The sequence below is a fragment of the Neolamprologus multifasciatus genome, chromosome 23 (genome assembly GCF_963576455.1).
Source record: "Neolamprologus multifasciatus chromosome 23, fNeoMul1.2, whole genome shotgun sequence".
NCBI lineage: Eukaryota > Metazoa > Chordata > Actinopteri > Cichliformes > Cichlidae > Neolamprologus > Neolamprologus multifasciatus.
This window is the reverse complement of record NC_140460.1, coordinates 30,124,194-30,139,057: the sequence shown is the minus strand read 5'-3', so window position 1 is coordinate 30,139,057 and position 14,864 is coordinate 30,124,194. Positions and strand designations below refer to the sequence as shown.

The following is a 14,864-nucleotide window of genomic DNA, read 5'->3' as shown; positions in this document are numbered from 1 at the left end:
GGAGGCTTCTTCCTATTAAAAGGGAGTTTTTCCACTGTTGCCAAGTGCTTTTTCAGAAGGGGTTGTTGATGATTATTATTATGAGTTTTCTCTCTATTATTGTAGGGTCTTTAAAAAAAAAAAAAAAGAAGCAATTTGAGGCGACTGTTGTTGTGATTTGGTGCTATATAAATAAAATATGTTTGAAGTGCCAAAAGTCTTTGTTCTAAAACTTTTGATTTAGTCCTGATTCTGAGTGTTTAGAGGTGAGAGCCACTTATACTGGATACTGGAATTTTTATGAACAACATACAATCAGCAGTTCCACATTCCGGTTCACACAGTAGAACGCTCTGTAATAATGCACCTCTCCTCTAAATAAATCCTGAGGACCACTTGAATGTTAATCCTCAGGACCCTTTGTGCACTCCAGCAATTTCTATCAGAAGAGTTATCTCTTAAATCAAAACCATATTAATTGTCCTTCAGCCTACTGTTGAATTGCCTTGCTGTTTTCAGAGAGAAACACATTTGTGAAACATCAGCTTACACTGGATTATTTTGGTTAATCGACCTACTACGCACCCTCTCACAGCCCCTCCTCGGGTTTCCTCTTGTAAGAATTCTGTTTATTACTGAAGTGTACTGACTGCATATTTGTAAATAAATTAATATAATAATAATACTATCTAAAATTTATATAAAATATAAAAAAAATCAAGTAAATTGTTAGTAGATCTGGTTAGTAGTTACTCTTTAGAGCACTTATATAAATGTTCTTGATGCAAGGCATCAAGTCAACAACAAGTAGTTTTTATTCCAGCAGTGTGACGTTCATCAGCAAGTTATGGCATGAATTGGAAAAAGCAGTTAACATTTACATTGTTTGTTTTCATGAATGGTTAGTGTTCTTTATGTTTCTCACCAAACTGTGGCACAGCATTTCCCTCACAGTCTAATAGCAGCATTTGAACTGTCTGATTCAGCCATAATTGTGTATGTTTAGCACTTACTAACATGTATTTGTTGCAATAATCAACATGTTGCAATAACATTCCTCACAGACATGAGCTGTAGAGGCTGTTGTTAACCTGGGGAGGGCAAATTATTATAAATTATTATCACACAAAATTTAAAATTGATATCTTGAAAACTGTAGATGCCAGACAAACAAACAGAACTGATTACATACTCCTTCCATTCAGGGAAGAATAACACTAAGATGGAGAAAAAAGAGAAAACAACTCGATCAGATAACACCTGAATTTGAGTGACCTGGATGAAAGTCAACATACTCATGTCACTACAAACAGTCAAGCTTCCTTGTTCAGGCTTTTAATGCACTTCTGCATCTTTTCACTAATCTATCTAATAAATGAGCGGATAAAGACATACTGAGACTACTTGTTGACAGAAGATGCCACCTATGGGCAACATCAAGAGCCCTTTGTTTAGTTGATAACGTTCAAAAGAGTCCCAGTTAGTTTTTATTGATACCAATAGCCTGTATTACATACGTTTTTCCCTAATGATGTAAGTATATGAATGATATTAATGAGAACAATGATTGTTTATGGTAATGATAACTTAAAGGAAGCTCTTGGCCATCTTTCATGACAGATTTATACGGTAAATTTCCTTTTCTTGAGACCCTTTTAATCAGTTAATATATAAAAAATTGAGAATCATCCAGTTCAACCCAGCTTCACTTACTTATTGCAGACTAAGTCACTGTTGTAACTAAATAAGCTGAATCAGGAATTGGTCCTCTTGCTTCAGAATAATTTACTTTACCTTCCATGAACTTGCTAATGGACCAATAGAAGACAACTGCATTTATGGTATTAAGCTAAGATCAGAGTACCAAGAGTTCAGAACACCCTTATAGATAAATGTGTTTTAATTGCAAAATTGAATACCATTTAGGTGTTTTATTGGTATTATTACTACCTTCTGCCCACAAATCCCATCTGTAAAAGCAGCATTCTTGTTGGATTGTCCATTAAAACATTACTTGGAAAAAATATACCCCAATTAAAAAGATGCCAAACAGCCTTTCAGGAAAGGATGCTGAATTATTAAAGCAGCAACAATACTTCCTCAACTTAAAGGATCTGTCAGCATAATGTAGTGGGACCTGCACAAAATTTGTGAAGCCATCACTTTTTTCTTAAGTCCTGTAGTGTTTTTTTTGGGGGGGGGTTTTGTAATTAACACTGCAGTATATATTCGCTCGCCAGCTAATTACCTCACATGTTCAAACTGTAACCGAGGAGATGACAAAAGCCACGTAATGGAAAAATCTGTAACTCGTACAGCAGGTCTGCTCGATCAGTGAAAATCAATACGCCCTTTACCAAGGAAATTTCAGCAGGTGTGGCGCACATCACTGACCACCCAGACAAGGATTTAGATATGGTTCACTACTGCTTCTGCTTGTCTCTGCAATAAGTCATTACAGGAGTCACATACTGTTAAGTTTATGAAGCTTTATTTCAAACAGAAGACAAAATAGAAATGAAAAAAAAAAACCCTCCTTATGCTGATTTAAAGAAAATCAACTGCTTGTAATTACCTAATATACTGTAAAGTTTGAAAATATAGCTTTATTTAGATCAGTCAGCAAATATATAGATCCAACGTAACATAAACAGAGAACAGATATCCATTCCTCTGCACACCGGGTGCATTCAGTCTTCATCAAACAAGACTAGATATCGATCCACAGAAGATTTCAAAAAACTCAGTACAAAAACGCTAAATTCAATCAGAGCTGTTCATCTCTCCATGGACAGGTGAAAATACATGTTGTCATTATTAGCTGAATGGGCCCAAAATTTAAGCATTGTCACTCTCCTCACTATCGTAGTATCTGTTCCTCTTGATCTGCTCCTCCACTGTCAGGTCTTCGTCGTCTTCCTCTGCCCACAGAGAAATACCGTCCCTTCCTGCACTGTAGTCTGTGGCAAAGCTGTCGCTCTTCTCATCTTTTCCCCTCACATCTCTCGGATCCATCCCAAAATCCAAAAGGTCATCCAGCACTGAGGCCGGAGGCCTCTCCCCGGCAGATTGACTGAAGATGTCAGATTTGAAATCAGATAGCAGGCTGGAGCTGCTGGTACTCAAGCCGGCGAAAATGTCCTCCAGGAAGCTTGATGTGCTAATCTTTGGCTCGGTGGCCTCGTGTTTGACAGCCAGCATTCCCTCACCTGTTTCTGTGAAGAAATTTGTATCTGAAAAGCAATCTGTGGCTTCAGGACATTTGGCACCCTCTGGCACAAAAGCATCATCTATCTGTGCCAACTGCAACACTTCACTCGGCATCCATTTTGATTCTTTAAAGGGATCGGCCTGAGATGAATCTGTTGCTCTAGCTGTATCTGTCAAAACCTGCAGATGATTTTTATTTCCCTCAGCCTTGTTAAGCCCTTCGAGCAGGGTTTCATGCTCAAACAATGTCTGGTCATTATTATTATTACTATTATTATTATTGGAGTTAGCATTCAGTGCCTGTCCTGCTGTTGTCTGCTCATCTATTAACGTGACCTTTACTGCCTCCCCATTGTTCATGCTTTCATTATTTCCCTTATCTGTCTCCTCCTGGCCTTCACTCTCAAATGCTGCACTTTCTACCTGCCTGTCATGTCCATTTACTTTCACATTCTCCCTTCTTCCTGCACTTTTCTCTTCATTCTTTTCTGGCACTTTCACGCTTTCTCCATCTCCGCCATCATTCCGTTCACTTTGTTCTTTCTCCTGCACTCCTGGGTGCACTTCAGAGTACATTTCAGAATCCCTTTGTGCCGCAGCCTCCGAGCCGCTGTTTGACTCTTTACTTTCTCGAGTGTGACTGACACCCGCTGGCTCCTCAGCGGCTGCTACAGAGGAGGTCAGAAACTCGGACTGTGCTGGAGTCTCTTCGGGCTTTTTTACGCTCTCTGTTAAACAGGCACTCTCATGCACCTCGTTATTTTCCTGGAGTCCATTTTGTACTTCAACTGAAGGAGCAACAGTGTCTTTTAATGAGGACTTCACAGGCTGATTTAGGTGCTCGTTTTCCTGAGCTGAGCCCTCCTTAGGGGGCCATGATGGCTTAACCAACTTCAACTCCTCCTCGATTGCAAAGGATTTTTTAGGGGAATCTGGCTGGGGAGGCCACACTACGGAAATCTTATTTGTGGGCTTTCTGCTCTCATCAGCTGATTTGCTTCCATCATAATCCTGGGTGGCTGAGGTACTGTGAGCAGTCGAATATTTGGAATCCATGACTTTCTTTTCAGGTGACGGTGATTTCATGACAGAGTTCTGCGTGTTCTTATTATTCCAAAGTTCTTTGTGTGGTTTTTGTCCAAATCCTTCGTCATAATTTCCTTTGGACTTGAACAGTTGCTTGTAGTGTGGCTTGCAGTACATGCGTCCATGGAGAGAGGCGTAGTTGCCAAGGCTGTTTTTTTTTAAAAGAAAGTAGACAAGTAAAACAGAGGAAAATAAAAAGACAACGAATGCATTTGCTGTGTGAAGTAGCGTCACCTTAGTTTGCCTTTGCAGTGCTCACAGCGAAAGCAGCTTTTATGGAAGTTTTGTTTGTCCGCAATCAGAGATTCCATGGGGTACACTCTCTTCCGACATGCCCTGCACAGTTCGGACTCTGGAATTCGAATTTTCTGCAAAAGAGAAGGAAACATTTTAATTTGTAATCTGTAACTAATGATAGAGAAATGATTTCTATTAGTCTCAACAAAACAAATGATAATAAAATAAAGGATTGGAAAAGCTGCAGAAAGCAAAACTTTTAGCAAAGTTCGTAAAGTTAATAAGTAGATGTTTGTTTTTTTATCAATTCTAATTATTTTAGTCATCCTTCAGATTTATGTCGGACCCGACTGTGTTTACTTGAACGCAGTCTAAATCCTTTTGTTTGTTTCTGCTTGATTGTTTTGAGTTTGGTAACTATAAACTGAACAGTTAATAAAAGTTAATAAAACTCTTCCGATCATCTTAATCATAGAATATTAATAGAGTGCTCAAAATGGGAGAGAAATTTTATATTTGTGTTAGATGTCATGATTACAATAAATATATCACAATATGAATAATAATAATTATTATTATTATTGATTATTTGGGAATTTTATGCTGTGAAATGAAAAAATGTTGATTCAAAAAACAATGTTGGAAAAAGGAAGCACTGACATGTGGTGAATCCATTTCAGAAAAGAAAAGAATTCACATTAAGGCTGTTGTTTGTTTTTTCCTTGATGAGTTTTCAGGCGGTTCTTTGTTCTTTGTTCTTTCACAGACAAAAACAGCATCTCACACCCAGGCAGGAGATATATTAGTTCAATATATTAGCATCATTGCCAGTTTCACACAGCAGACATGTGGATAAACAGGAACAAAATGTAACCCGTGAATATTAAAAAGCATAAAACTGCCAGGATACAAACAGTGAGTTTTAACCTTTCTGACAAATGAAAACACATGAAAGAAAATCAAGTGTTAGAAAAACACATTCTGAAAGTTAATGCTTTTTATCTTTCCACACAGTGCAGCTGATTCCTTAAAAATTCCCCACACAAAGCATGTTCACCACCCCATCATGCCTCATGCCACAGCTCAGTTTACCCGTCACGACACTCTGCTGCTGGTGCGTTATAATCTGCGAAGTCCTCTGCTCCGTGACACTGAAGCCCAGGTTCTGGAAAACTCCTTGGCTTTCAGCCCATGATTGCTGGAAGTTTCTCAGCAGTTCTTCAGAGGAGGCCTCAGGAGGCACAGCAACAGTAGGAACTCTTCCCCTCACGACGTCTGCGTAGGACGGAGGGTTACCACGGGTCAGGGAACTCCCAGAATGCACCTCACTCCTCATCTGTCTTGTCATATTTCCAAAGTTATCAATGGTGCAGAATTGCTCAGTGACTGATGTCGCTTCAGAGTGACCCGCCTGCCCGGAGCAGGCTGCTTCAGGTTCTCTTCTTTCTATTTGTTCTCTAAGCTCTCTGGCTGCTTGAGAACTATGCTCTCCCGTCTCGAACACATCCTTGATTGCTTTGACATTGAGTGTGGGGATGTCTTCGGTTCTTGGCGCATGTGGTTCAGTCTCTGTTTCCTCGGTGTCACTCCCCAGCCTCTCTGCTATTACAATAGGATCTTTTCTGGTGTAAACTTTTGGTTTCGGAGATTCAAATCTGTTTACGAGCTTTGACAAGTCAACTCTAGGGAGATCATCTTTAAGAATATCTATGGCAACGGTTTCAGTGACTTCCTCACTATCAGGTCCCAACCGCTCAGGGATATCTATTGGATCCTTCCGGATGTACATCTTGTTAACCTCCGCCCTCTGGGCCTCCTCAAAGAAAGACTTTTTATCCTTCACTGTCATCATGGAATCCACCATTTCTGCGACATCCGTCAAGCCTTGCTCGTTTCTCTCAGTGAGGGTCTCCCTGTCGCTAAACGGGGATGTCCGCTCTTTTTCAGCAGCAAAACATTCGGGAACTGGCACGAGAGGAGGAAGGGTGATAATGTGAGAAAGCTTTGATGTGGCTTCCCCCAGTTTCACCAGCTTCTCTGAGCGACTCAGTGTGGGAGAAGGTGTGGCCCTGCTAAAGGTAGATGTAGGCGTATGTGACTTGCCATGATGCGGCGGAGGGGTTCCGATTGATTTGTAGGGTGGTGGAGAAGGTGTCACTCTGAGTGGCGAATCAACTCTCCTGGACTCAATACTAATAAAAGTAGGCGATGGAGTGCGGATGCTTGCTAATGGAGAGGACACCCTGTGATCGGCTCCTTCACTCAGCTCCTTATGCACTCTGTTCTCCTGAGGGGACTTTTTCTCTTCCACCACTTTCTTTTCAGCACTGGAGGAACCAGTGCTTATCTTTGATATCTTTGCAGTCACCCCACCGAAAACTTTCTTCTCTGGTCTTGGAGGCACTGGTGGTGGCACGGGCTGTTTGTCTTTTCTTTCCTCCTTTTCCACCGTTTTCAGATTTTTCTCAAAAAATGCGAGCTTTGCTTCAATTATATTTTTGACATAAACCATCATCTCTTTCAACTTTTTCTTGCTTTGCTGCTTAGCAATTTCACTTAAATTCTTCTTCTCATCTGAGCCCATTATCCAGTCAGGGACTTCACTTAAAATCGTCCTGACAGTGCTGGAGTCTATTTTGCTTGGTGCGCCCTCCAGCTCTTTCATTTGAGTGAGCAGCTTATGAGTTACAGTGCATTTCTCTAAATCGGTAATATCTTCATGGTAAGCCTCGTCTTTGTGGGAAATTTTGCCTGCCCCTTTCACAGACACATCCTTAGGCTCACCTTTTGACTTTCCTGCTTTGATCTGAGTTTTATTTATCTCCACCGCTTGCAGCTTCATTTGCTGTTTTTGCATCTGAACAGCCTCTTGCCTCTGAAGCCTTTGCTGTGCCACACTCTCAGTCACAACCACCTCCTCGTGTCTTTGAATCTCCTCTGTCTTCACGCTCTGCTGACTGTGGGAGACAGCTACATGGCCTTGTCCCTGTTGGGTTGCTTCACATGTTATCTTAGCCACCTTGGGTGTTAACACAGTAACTGATGGCGACAGTTTTACTTCTGTCTCATGTTTTTGCACCTGCTTTCCCTTTCTTGTGTGAACGTCTACTTCAACTTCCTTCACAGGTTGGGTCACCTGGCTTTTTTTCTCTTTTCCTTTCACTTCTGTTTTCACCTCAGTTCTCGTGGAAATTAGCTGGTTGCCTTCCTGACTCACTTTGGTTTCACTTTTCTGTGACACATTACTTTTCTCTTGCTGTAAATTCATTTCACTTTTCTTTTGTCCCAAATTGTCACTTTTCTCTTCTTTCTTCTCCACCGGCATCTTAAAGGTTTTTACCTTGAAACTTGGAGTCACCTTTGGAATTTTAGTGGGTTGAGGGGGACTAATTTTCTCCACCTGAGTCAGAGGCACATTAATATTCCTTACATCTTCAGCTTTCAATGTGACCTGGCCTTGAAGATCTACATTTTCATGGGCCGCTCCCTGTGTGGCAGTAACAGACCTGGTGCTAGATTTCTTAATAATCTGCTGCTGCTCTTGGACTGAAAAAGTGGCCAAGTTCGAGCACAACTGGACTTCACTTTGTAAAACCTCATGGCGAGCGTGAGAAACAGAAGCAGTCTGATTGGCGGATGCAGTTTGTCCCTTTTTATTAACTTCGGCAAAGGCTAGATTTTTTTCCGAAGATTGCTGGCTGGAAACATTTGAAGATCCAGCAGCTGCTTTCTTATTTACCACTGAGATCAAAGGTTTGCTCAAAGGGATCTGGGAAGTGGCTTTCTTAGAAGGCATGTCCTGGACCGCTATTGCTTCTTTGGAAACAGTTTTAGCTTTTTCGGCCTTTTCTATTGTCGCTATATCTACTTTTTTCTCAGTGTTTTCTGCTGCAGGATGCTGAGCATTAGCATCAAATGACTGAATATTACTTGGGGGAGAAGTGGGGGTATTCACTTTACTCCTCTCCATTTCACCCTTCTCCAGCCTTTCTTGGCGGTACCTTTCCTCTGCAAACATGAGCGGGGTTTTAAATTTGCGAGCATAAGGTCTAGCTTTGGACGCTGAATCAGGGTCTGGAGTTGGAGGCAGTTTAATAGAAGGAACAAATACTTTTTTAGGTGGCTGTGGGCTTTGCTTTTGAACTGATTTTGCAACTGGAATGCTTGATACTTTTGTCTGGGACATTGCTGTTGACTCAGTCTGATTGCTGATTTCAACCTGTTGGGTTATTTCCTGTTTCACCTCCTTAACTTTAGCTTCTACTTTCTTGACTGTTGACACAGCTTTTTCTTGCTCAGGAGGGAGCTGAGGTGGAGGCGGCGGAGGAGTGGGTTGTTTTTTCTGCCATTTGGGCTTAACTTGTATGGGCTGCTGTGGTTCTGGTTGCTTGGGCACTTTGAATAAAGGTCTGCTAATGGGTTTCCCTGGCCTTGCGGGGGAAGGCTGCGGCATTGCATTAAGCTCCTGCTGTGAGGGAGGTGGAGGGAGAAAATCTTGTGCGCTCGCAGAGGGTGGTGGTGGAGGAGGTGGAGGAAGAGGGAAAAATTCAGGCTCAGACTTTACGCATTCCATAGGAGGTGGAGGCGGTGGAGGTGGGGGAGGGAGGTCGCTGTCTTGCCTCATCATCGAAGGCCGGTACATGGGGGTTGTTGGGCTCTCAGTCACCGGTGAAGGCGGTGGAGGGAGGGAGAGCTCAGACTCTGATGGGGGAGGCGGCGAGGACGGAGGAGGGGGAAAGTGAATCTCTGGCTTCACTGGCTTTTTATTCACACCTTTCCCTCTCATGTCAAGGCTATGGTTCTCCACCTTCATATTCTTTACGTTCTGTTTTTGTACGAGAGCCTTATTTTCTGTTTGCTTTTGACACATTGACACCTGCTCCGTTACATTTTGCTTGTGCACAACAGTTTTCTCCGTCACCGTAGTGTGCACCTGTTTGATCGTCTTTGTCTCGCACATTTGCCTGTTTGAAATATTCGCCTGTGATGTGCTTTGCTCCTCTTTCACCCCTGACACACCAGCAGCCCTCACATCTGTTTGATCTTTATTAATCATTTGTTTATTCTTTATCATAACAGGCTTGGGTGCTTGTATTTTCTGTTTCTGTTCTTTCGTGCTCTTCAGTTGAGAGGCCCCTGCAGGATTGTCTGTTTTGGCTACAGTAACAGAGCGGTCCTCTTGGGTTATTACCTGTGTTTTCAACGATTTGTTTTCATGCTGCTTCTGTGACTCACCACTCAGAGAGAGGTTTTTCACAGCGGGGGCTGGACTGACTGCAACACTCTCGCTCTTAACTTCATGTGCGCATTCATGCTTCTCTTGTTTTACAGTTAATGTGTTTTGCATGGGCGCTTTTGCCTTCTTGGCAGGATACATGCGTTTGGGTTTTGAATACTGCTTTTTTTGCATTAGGCACTTTATTGTCCCTTGAACGTCACCTTTCACAACATCTTCTTTTTCCACCTGTGTCATCTCCTGTCCTTCATAAAGCGATTTAATGGATGTTTTCACATCCCCTTCATGGCTCCCTCTGTGTTGCATTCTTGGGGACGTTGTTGGCTGCAGCAAGAGCTGGATGGTGGCTTTAACATCACCTTGCTCGCTCACTTGGTGCTGATAAACCTTTTTCTCGTTTGATGCCTCATGTAAACTTTGCATGGCTGTGTGGATATTTCCTTTAACAATCTCCTCTTTTTCCACCTCTTTCACAGCTTGCTTTGCCTCCTCGAGGGACTTCAAGGTGCCATTAATATCACCTGGCACTAAATCTTCAACAGCTGCGTCGGTTTTGCTGGACGCAGATTTCTCCAGTGACTCGAGAGCACCCCTGATGTCTCCCTTGATGATTTCAGGCTTTTCCGTTTCTTTGGCTTGATTCTGGGCCTCCTCCAGAGACTTCATAGTAGTGGGTATGTCTCCTTTTACCACCTCCTCTTTCTCTATTACCACTTTCTGATTGATGGCTTGGGTCAGTGAATCCAAAGCTGCACTGAGGTTGCCTTTAACAATGTCCTTTTTCTCTAGATTTCTGTATGTGACAGTAGGCTCTGTCATAAAAACCTTAACAATGCTGTGCACATCACCAGGAACTATATCATCCTCTGTTACTGTGCGACCGATCTCTTGCTGATTCTTCCGGAGCAATATTTTGGTCTCCTCGATGTCGCCGCCTATGATGCGCTCTTTTTGGACTTTTTCTTGGAGTTCATCCGATTCATACTGGAGCTGCCTCAGGTAATCCAAAGCTCCGGACTCAATGCATGTGGAGTAAAAGCTGACATTACCCCGCTCTGTGTCTAAAACCTTTATCTTTTTAGAGTCTTCTCCATCTGAGTTGGAGAGAAGGCGATAAAGAGTTTTGCTGACATTTCCTTGAATGATATCCTCTTTTTCCATGCCAGCCCTCTCCTCCTTATTTAAAAGAGAGTAGATAGTCATCCTAACGTCTCCTTTCTCATCCTCTTGAATCAGAATGCCACGCTTGGAGGAGCCTTCCCTCTTGAGGAGATTGCTCATGGCCTCTTGAATGTCACCACGGATAATTTCCTCTTTCTCAACATTGATTCCCCTTTCCTGGTTGAATAGCTGCATCACAGTGGTGCTGATGTCCCCACGCTCCTCCTCGTCGATAGTTATGACCCTTTCAGTGGTCTCCCTGCGGTTCAGGAGGTTCATCATTATGTTGCTCAGATCCCCTCTGATAATCTCTTCTTTTTGGATTTGAGGAGTCTCCTGGTTCATGAGTTTATACTTTGCCATCCGGACATCCCCAATCTCATCCGCTTCAATAAGAATACCCTGTGAGTCCACCATTTTCTGGGAATAAAGTTCCTCAAGTGTTTCTTTGACACTTTTACCAATTATCTCTGTCTTTTCCACATTGCTCTCATTGAATTCATGAAATGGAGTGCTTTCAAACAGCCATGTTGTCGTCTTCACATCAGCCTGTGGGATTTCCTCCTTTATCACAACAAGATCTGTGCCATCACTCTCTTTGATTCTATCAAGCGGCTGCTTCTCAAAGAGCCACACAGACTGCTTGACATCCCCTTTCATTACTTCCTCTTTTGTCACTCTTTCCATGCCATCATACTCTGCGCCATCGCTGCGTATCTCATCAATCGTGCGGGTTTCAAACATCCATGTGGCAGCTCTAACGTCACCTTTTTGGATTTCACTCATGCTAACAGTTCTGATGTACTTTTGAGACATCTCATCAGTCTCAAAACGCTCCTTATTTTTCTTCACATCGCCGCCTTGGATATCTTCAACTGTCTTTGACCTCACTTTTATCTCCTCTGTAATTTCGTCCAGAGGTTGCGTTTCAAACCTCCACCTGGCAGAGCTAACATCCTTTTTGCTGATACCTTCCTCAGTCACAGCTTTAATAACATACACCTCCTCAGAATCTCTAATTGAATCCAAAGGCTTTGTCTCAAACAGCCATCGGGCCCCCACCACATCTCCTCTCATGATTTCTTCTTTAGTAACTGTAGTTACTTCATGATAGTGGCCTTCTTTGTCACAGATGGCATAGAGAGGCTGGGTTTCAAACATCATGGTGTAATTTTTCACATCCCCTTTCTCTATTTCATCTCTAAAGATACTGGAGAGTTTTGAAATATCAGTCTCGGTGGACTCCTCTTTAATTTGATCCAGAGAGAATGTCTCAAAAATAAAGCGGCCTTTATCAACATCACCTCCCTGAACATCAGTTACCGTGCGAATTTCCCTTGCCTCAGTGCCGTCATCACGGATCGCATCAATCGGCTGGTTCTCGAACTTCCAAGTGCAGTTGACCACATTTCCCCTCTGCAGGTCCTGAGCTTGTTGCGCCTTCAGCTTCTGCATTGTCTCCTCAGAGGTGGAGCTCATAATGTCAGATGAGCGATTCTCAAAAATGTACTTCATCCTGGAAACATCACCGGACTGGATGTCGATTTCTGTGACTCTCCTGAAAGAGCTGCTGTCCTCCCCAGTGATGTTTTCCAGATTCTCTGTTTCAAAGAGGAAGCGAGCCAGCCGCACGTCTTTTCCCTGAACGTCCTCCTGCTTTACAGTGCAGGTCTTCAGGATGGTCTCTGACTCTGAATGATCTCGTATGTTGTCTAGTGTCTGTGTCTCAAAGAGCCAAGTACATGTTTTCACGTCACCTTTTTGCACTTCTTCTACATCGGACTCACTCTTATCCACCTTTTCATACAAAACATCCATTGGCTGAGTTTCAAATAGCCACCTACAAGTCTTTACATCTCCTTTCTCAATCTGAATACTTTTGTTAGTTTTATTATCTTTATTCTCAAAATTACCGAAAAATTGAATGGTGTCAAGTGGTTGGGTTTCAAACAGCCACTTGGCTGTTTTGACATCCCCTGACTCAATTTCCTGTTTAGATATGCCCTTTATGATCTGAAACTTACTAATGCTTTCATCAAATTCATCAATAGGACGCGTCTCGAACATCCATCTGCAACTGCGAACGTCTCCTTTCACAATCTCCTCACGCCTCACAGTCCTTACCTCATGGTAATGGCCAGAGCTGTCTTGCATAGCATACAATGGGGTCGATTCAAAGAGAACTCTATTGGACTTGACATAGCCACTTGTGACACCTTCGACCTGAATTTTCTGCATTCCCTCACATTTACTTAAATCCATGCTTTCAAACCTTTCTTTGTAGTTTGTCACATCCCCTTTGTCAAGTGCTTCAATATTCACAGTTCTTGTAATCTCCTTTTTCTCCTCCCTTATATTCTCCAAGGGCTGACTTTCAAACACCCACCTTTGATGCCTCACGTCACCCTTTTCTTCTTCTGTTGCCATTGTTTTCTTAAGTTTTCCTACTTCAACCAGCTCTTTCAGATTTTCCATTGGTACTGTTTCAAACAGATGTTTGGCTGATTGAACATCACCTCCTACAATCTCCTCAGAGGGCAAAGGTCGAGCATTGGTATTATCTTTCAGAGTATCCATAGGCTGAGTCTCGAAAACAAGACAGTGGTTCCTTACATCAGCTCCAATTATTTCATCTTTTTCCTTCTTTGAGCTCTCCCATTCTTCATCCTTGATCGTGTCGAGTGTCTTTGTCTCGAAAAGCCATCTACCTTTGTTCACACCACCTTGAATGTTATCCTCCATGGAAATCCCACATATCAGCTTTACTTTGGCAAGGTCTCTGTTGATCATATCCAGAGGCTGAGTTTCAAACATCCAACGTGATGTCTTCACATCTCCTTTTTCTGTCTCCTCTCTGCGAATGGTAGTGATTTCCAGCATCTCTCCTGAATCGCCTCTGATGACACACATGGGCAGTGTGTCAAACATGCGGGACGTTGTCTTCACATTGCCCTTAATTTCTTCCAGCTCAGACTTCAGGTTGAGGAAGTGACTCTCCTCGATTGTTTCTGTTTTACCCAACCAATCTAGATGCTGGGTCTCAAACAGATACCTGGCGGTTTTCACATCTCCACCAGTAATGTCTTTAGTCACACAAGCATCCGTCTCCTGTTCATCTTCTTGGTAGATCTTATTCAGATAATCAAGCGGCTGCGTTTCAAAGAGCCACGTCGCAGTACGGACATCTCCTCTTGCTAGATCGGTCTGTTTTTGCGATTGCTCAGTTGTATCGGATGTTTCTGCGCCCAGAGTGTCTATAGGCTGCGTCTCGAACATCCAAGCTGTGTATCTGACATCTTTGCCAGCAATGATTTCCTTCTGGGCAATAGTCTTCTCATCATTCTCATCAGGGGTATCGTCTTTAATCGTATCTAAGGGCTTGTTTTCAAACATCCAGCGCATGGACTGCACTTCACCTTTAAGGATCTCATCCCACTCCAGGTATTCTCTGTCAGGGCTCGAACACTTACTGGAGCTGTTGCCATCATTTTCAAACATATAGCACACCTGCTGGACGTCACCCACCCCTTCCTTGCTCTCCAACTCTGTCATTTCTGCTTCACTGAGCTGACTTAAAATGTCAACTTCAAGGTTTTTGCGCACTTCTGGGTGTATGTGTTTGTAGAGGCGCTTTATTTCAGCCATGCTCTTGTGTTTTAAGTACTGTTCCCTGTTAATAGTATACTTATGTTGAGATGTCGACTCCTGAGGCTGAGGAGAGACAATGTGGTCTGGGACTTTTTGTGACACCTGCAGCAGGTTTGCGGGTGGAGGAGGGAAATGGTCTGTCACCTCAGAAGCCACTGTTGAAGCAGATGCTACTGATGAAGCAGAAGCTGTCTTTACAGTTGAAGAAGCTTCATATCTTGTCATAGCAGATTTTTTAGAGGACTGGTTCACTGGTGCCCACTGAAACTTGTCAAAATCCACATCAACCTATGATTCACAAGATGTT

At 42.7% G+C, this 14,864-nt stretch overlaps 1 protein-coding gene across 3 annotated transcripts in view; it reads right to left on the bottom strand.

The window, feature by feature from the left end:
* Positions 1-2,453: 2,453 nt before the first annotated feature.
* Positions 2,454-14,864, bottom strand: part of xirp2a (xin actin binding repeat containing 2a) — a 74,633-nt gene continuing 62,222 nt past the window's right edge. For 2 of the 3 annotated variants that reach the window (XM_085151166.1, XM_085151167.1), the window contains 3 exons: positions 5,605-14,845; positions 4,510-4,643; positions 4,288-4,423 (listed from right to left, as the gene is read on the bottom strand). In XM_085151166.1, the coding sequence (XP_085007292.1) occupies positions 4,549-4,643; positions 5,605-14,845 (9,336 nt within the window). In that variant the 3' untranslated portion in view covers positions 4,288-4,423; positions 4,510-4,548. The other variant, XM_085151168.1, reaches the window with a different exon arrangement.